This window comes from Trachymyrmex septentrionalis, unplaced genomic scaffold (genome assembly GCF_001594115.1).
Source record: "Trachymyrmex septentrionalis isolate Tsep2-gDNA-1 unplaced genomic scaffold, Tsep1.0 scaffold60, whole genome shotgun sequence".
Taxonomy (NCBI): Eukaryota; Metazoa; Arthropoda; class Insecta; order Hymenoptera; family Formicidae; genus Trachymyrmex; species Trachymyrmex septentrionalis.
The window spans coordinates 4,702,509-4,708,788 of record NW_017305779.1 but is presented as its reverse complement, the minus strand read 5'-3'; the positions used below and the strand labels follow the sequence as shown (position 1 = coordinate 4,708,788).

The 6,280-nt window shown below is 33.0% G+C and overlaps 1 protein-coding gene across 1 annotated transcript; it reads left to right on the top strand.

Annotated features, from left to right (window-relative positions):
* The first annotated feature begins 761 nt into the window (after nt 1-761).
* Nucleotides 762-4,285, top strand: LOC108752694 (integumentary mucin A.1-like). The gene is made up of 3 exons (XM_018493728.1): nt 762-994; nt 2,582-2,980; nt 3,228-4,285. Exons 1-3 carry the CDS (start codon nt 934-936, stop codon nt 3,320-3,322), a joined length of 555 nt encoding a protein of 184 aa, XP_018349230.1. The 5' UTR covers nt 762-933; the 3' UTR covers nt 3,323-4,285.
* Nucleotides 4,286-6,280: the final 1,995 nt, after the last annotated feature.

Below are 6,280 nucleotides of genomic sequence, written 5' to 3'. Positions count from 1 at the left end.
GCTTCAGATTGGCTGTCGTAACGGCTTGGGTCTAATATAGAAGGGCTTTAGAGAGAAAAAAAAAAGAATAGATGAACCGTGCAAAAGAAGTATAAGGACTTTTATTCTTGAAAAAAAAATGTGAAAAAATGTATAGTACATACTATAGTATGTGCCTAGTCTTTCGTATTTGTTTTTAAAAATAAGGGTTCAGCTAAAAGAATAAGCCTTTTGTAAATGCATTCTGTTTTGGATTTACTGCGTTTGTAAGCATCATTTGTTTTTGTTTAATATTTTAGATCTCAGAGGATGAATTGATGTTTACAGCATGTGAGCGTAAAAACGGAACACATCTTCACTCTATATTCTTATATTATGGCCGATATTCATAATCAGATCTTAAGTCTGTTCTGTGGCTGAATTAATGTATACTTTTAGAATTTAAAGTGAAATAGATATTTGTTTAAAGCGAGAAAGAGAGTTCTAAAACAGTTTAGTGAAGGAACAGACTATTTATATTCAAAATCGTCTTAAGTACGGTCTTAAGAAGTCACGAACCAATCAGAGGGTCTGCAGTCTTAGCGTCTTAAGGTATTACTTACTAAGGCGGTCTTGATAATTGAATAAAAATCGGCTATGAATACCAGCTTATGATTCGAATATAAAGCACATGCAAAATGAATAAACTTCTAAACTCACCTAATTTCTTATCTAGGGATTATTAAGCCGTATTGCTGGCAACTGCATTAACGCCATCTCTAGCGGTGTAAGTAACGGTCGCTACTGGTCGCTGCAAGTCGTTTCGAAGTGTTGAGTGTTCACACGACAATCACGATCAGCATTCAGTAACGATCAGTTCGGTGTGGTTGAGTGACAGTGTATGTCGTATTATCGCTCTTTATCGTCTCTGCGCATTTCGAAAAGAACGAGAAATTTTCGACGATTTTCGAAAAAATGAAGTCTGCTTACTTGATCTGCGCGTTACTGTGTGTACCACTGGTGCTGGCCGTGGAGGGTGAGTTGGTTAATTCTAAATATTGGCGCGTAATCATTACTAAATGCGTTGCTCATACATGTGTAATGAGACTTAAAGCACGCGGTGTCGGATGGACGGTATTCAGTTGTCGTATTTTACGTCTTATCGGGGAACGCCTACTCGTGTCGAATTACCGATAACTGCACTGTGTCGGTTTTTTCCAGTAGCGACGTTCGAGAAATTAATGTATTCGTAGACTCGCGCTTTCCACATTCGGGCGATCACGTAACTTTTTCCTTAAAACGGAAACGTGACAAATGAATTGTGTACGTATACACACATACAAGAAATTTTCACGTTTCTACTCTAGGAATAAAGTTACATGACCGCTACCCTTGCGTAAAGATATTCGTTTTAGAGATTATTCTTTTTTCCTTTCTCTCCTTTTCGTGAGAAGTCTATAAAAATATAAGATTGATTAGAAAAAAAAAAAAAAAAACATCGAGCCGTTAAAAACAGCGACTCAGCACATGTCTCTTGCACACGTTCGACCTTCGTTACACAACAGCGGTAGTCTCGAGTAGATTACTATTGATTTTTCGCTGACCACTACCAACCGAATCTTAGGTATGATGAGCGATAACAATCGAAACGCGCAACGGCTTAATGTTTTATCGTGGTCAACACATTTGCGGTTGCCAACAAACGATATATAAACACCAGCGGTATGAAGAAGTTGAAATCTCGTCATGTAAAAAAAAAATATTCTTTTTATATATGCCCGTTTTTACCAAAGTAAATTGGCGTATATCTCAGTTAGTCTTCATTTTTTTTAATTCATAAAACAGAATTTGATGAATTAGTTGGATTGAGATTGAAATTAAACTACATTGGTAGAAACAGGCGTTAATTGAACTGTTCGTCTTTTCTTTTTTTTACTCTAACATGAAGAGAAAAAGAGGAAAAATGAATCGAGAAGTTCGACTGAAACGACAGATCCAAAGATATTGATATAGGTTTACATTTGCCAGATGTTAAGATGTAAATCAATGTCTGAAATTATTTGACACAGTAAAAAAATTAAGACATTAAATTATTTGACACGGTAAAAAATTAAGTAAAAAAATTAAGAAGATTGTGTATCTTGAAACGAAGTGAAAATTACAAAAGTGAACAAATTTATTAGGTATTGACCAATAAAGTGATAAATATTGTAGTGAATTTGCTCACTTTTGTCATTTTCATTTCATATTCAAAATACATAATTCTCTGGTAGAAATTATATTCGAAGGTTCAAAATTTTTTAAATCGCAGAACATTGATCTGAAAAATTTTATATCATGACAGACTGAAATTTGATCCAGATTTTATTTTTTCTTCATATTTTTAAAAATAAATATTAATTGAATAATATTTTAAAAATTATTTTACTTAATGTTTATGAGTGCGCATATGCGTTTATGTATAAAACATATTTGCTCGTTATGAGAACAAAATCAAGCTTTGGATATTTTTTTATCTTATTGGAAGGTGCAGGAAAAACAGTTTTAAATGTACTTAAAAATTGAAATATATGGAATATTTATTTATTAAAAAAATTAATATATGGATTCTTCATACATTCAGAGACAGTAAATCCATTTCCAAATGGACCTTCTTCTACAACGGAGTCTTCGAACCATACTACTGCTGTACCAGTTACTAAAACTGTAATTCCAAATACTACTACTGTTTCTACTACTCCTATTACTACTAAAACTACAACTGTTCCTCCTACCAATATCACCACCACCTCCACTACTGTTACTCCTACTACTCCTCCTACTACTCCTACTACTCCTCCTACTACTCCTACTACTACTCCTACTACTACTGTTACACCCAAAACTACTACTGTACCAACAAATACAACATCAACCAGCGTTCCAACATCTCCACCTACATCCACTAGTACGGCTTCATCGAAGACAACAGCTGTACCACCATCTTCTAAGGATCGCCAATTTGATGGTCTAAGCTTTTTTGGTACGTAAGAGATGTTATTCTGCTAGTTATTTCTATAAATTAATCGAGAGACTGTATCTTACAATAGATAAGACAATAAAATAAAAAGTTTTACAAAAATTTTATTAAAATAATTAAAATTGCATAAATTACAAATACTGGTTCTTTTTAGACGAATTTTTTTATTAAATTTGTTATTATATATATTTGATTTAATGTAACAGATATGGTTAAATATCAAATAGTCATACATATCTTTTTGTTGCAGGTGGCATTATCCTTACTACATGTTTGATGGCAATCGCTGCGTTCTCATGGAAGTTCTACAGGCAATGCAAGGAAGGAAACTACCGTACACTGTGATAACGTGCAAGGCGCTACATAACAGACTTTCATCAAGTAAACAATTAATTGAATTAAGAACTATGAATAATTATTTTATTGTAATAATATTGCGTATTTTTATAACGCAGTTAAAGTGTTGCGTGGTTAAGTGCTCTTAGTAATGTGATGTACAACCACGTTCCGTTTTTCTCGATACATATGTAATAAAGAGGGAGGGAGGGGGGGTCATGTGTATTCGTATGTATTGGAAACAACATTGTATGTATATGCGTCATTTTACTAGTAGATGAGAGATTGTGACGATTACGTGTTGCAAGTAGGAGCAGTAAAGGATATGAGGGAGAGGGAAAGTGGGCGCATTGACGAAAGCCAATGACCAATCAAACGTACATTCCATAAGAGAGAAAAAAGGGAGATCATAATTCTTTAAACGCGCATTATCTTTCTTATTAGCTTTCGCTCAAACTGTAACTGTTAGCAAGCTGTATCTTTAATCTATTATGTGGTATATACATTCCGCAGTAAAGTTACATAAGATCTGACTTTTCTACGAGAGGAGAGAGAGAAGAGAAAGTATTAAACTTAAGAAACATTGAGCTCGACACAGGTGTTTTAGCGTGAAAACGCTATGCCAAAGCGAAACGAATCTTCGAAATATTCGAATTTCAAACAGACGTATAAATTACATCGACGCGTCTGAGACGCGCTATATAATATGAATACTTAAAGCCAATTATTGGCTGTTATTTTAAAAATATATATACATATAATAGTTTTGCGGTACGATATATGATATGCACGAATTATTAACTCTCTCCTTTATATATCCTTATCACTGGTCTTGCTCTACAATATTTTTTCGACAAAATCTAAGCAACGCGTGGATAATCCTATAAACATTTACGGTATTATCAAAGTGAAAGTTCCTTTTTTAAATTAAATTTTGCATTTTGTTACATATTTATTTTTATTTACTTAATATCGCCTAAATTTGCATTATATATTGTATAATGCATATAACAATTTTATTTTTTTGTAATTTTATTCTTGAGAACACTCAAGATATTGTTGATTATTTACACGTTGCAATCGTAACCGCCGTTGTCATAAAACTCTCTTTAAACTCTTAAAAATACTTATTCGTTAAATAGAATGCCTAAGTATTAAATAGTTCCTTTCTCACATATTCGCCTAAAATGAATCAAACTACAAAAAATCAAGGAAATGCTTTTTACTTTTTCTCGTTACAACGTATTATCAATAGGTACACAATTTAATGTATGATTTTTTTTCATAGCAAGTATTGTGAGATAATATTAATTTTAAATAGCACAGTATTGTATTAAGGCCCAGTTTCACAATTCACGGTTAACTCTTAATCGAGGTTCAACTTGTTCAATTTATTCATTATCTCTTTCCAATTCTAGAATTGGAAAGAGATAATGAATAAATTGAACTTCGATTAAAAGTTAACCGTGAGTTGGGAAACTGGGCCTAAAGGCGGTATTCATAGTTGATTCTTATATTTAAGATTTCTTAAATACAGTCTTAAGATGTCATGAATCAATCAGGCCGTATTAGCATTTTAAGACATTACTTCAGACGATCTTGAAATAAGAACGGACTATGAATACCGGCCTAAATATGTTAAGCGATATTCTAAGTATAACGTGTCATGTTTATTATAAAAAAAAAACAAAGAAAGATATATTATATGTTACATTGTGCAATATTTCTTTCAGTTTGTCTATACAACATTGAAAATCCAAATACTGCATTAATATTTTACGAAGCCTAATTCTCTTCCTGATATTCCTCTCACAATCACTATTTTACAGTAAACAGTATCATTATCATAACAGATATATCTAGTTGCATGATCTTTCCGTTTTGTCAACATTTCTGAAATATATATATATATACATGATCTGAACAGAGTACATTTTCGTATTTAATACCACGTCAGTGGTTCTGACGATACTAATGGCCAAACACGTAACGATTCTCAGCCTGGCGATTGATTGTTTTTGCAATAGGAAAGAGGAGGAAAGAGTGTTTCTCGCGCATCATCATCGTTTACTTCTGCAAACGAGAACAATTCTGACGTCATTTTACAATTTATACGTCGCTCATCCGATACAAATTTTTTGTTGCCATTATGCTGGGAATACAAAGAGATACTTTATCTGTTTTCGAACATCTTGATTATTGTTTTATAATAATTTAATTATGATATTTTTAAACAAATTCATTCAATAATCGCCGCCGAGCAGAAAATCGCTAAATGCTTTGCCATTGACATCGCCAGAACCGCTGACGCGATATTAAATACGGGAATTTATCCTGTTCAGAAAGGGTATTGATCGCATAGCGTCATTGTTATACGTACTTGACACACATATTTCCGCTTAAAACTAATATACTGCTTACGCATATACACACACACACATACAGAAACTCACGACTTTGATCGTTGGTTCCTCAAGAAAGGAAAAATCCATTATGTCGCACGAAGGTGCAAAAGAAGAAAAGAAAACAACGGGGAAAGGTGAAAGGACAGATCGATAATGAGAAAACCACCTACCGGGTATTGTGAATAAGGATTTACATTCAACAGAGAGAGAGAGAGAGAGAGCTACAATTTCATCGAGGCTGCAACGAAATCCGATGCAGCAAACACGACACAAGATTGAAGCAGTGATAAACTTGAAGTCGATAAACTTGCTTGGTTTGTAATAATTTATTCGGTTGAAAGTTCGCTGATAGCTGATAGTTCCTTCTGAGAAAACGGTTGTAGAATATTCATTTACCACGCACCGATTTCGGAAAATTCCAACATTATATTTAGAATAGTGTGTAATTTATACAAAACGGTTATATCGAATTTATTAATTGTTGAAGATATTCTAATTCGATATTTTAAATAATCTGATTAAAAAAATATTTTAATAAATTCTAGATAACAAATGTTTTCTT

Bases quoted from the DNA above. Each gene is read 5' to 3' on its own strand.
- LOC108752694 (XM_018493728.1), top strand. From the start codon at position 934: ATGAAGTCTGCTTACTTGATCTGCGCGTTACTGTGTGTACCACTGGTG. The intron at 995-2,581 runs GTGAGTTGGTTA...TCATACATTCAG, and splicing joins ACTGGTGCTGGCCGTGGAGG to AGACAGTAAATCCATTTCCA. The intron at 2,981-3,227 runs GTACGTAAGAGA...TTTTTGTTGCAG, and splicing joins TGATGGTCTAAGCTTTTTTG to GTGGCATTATCCTTACTACA.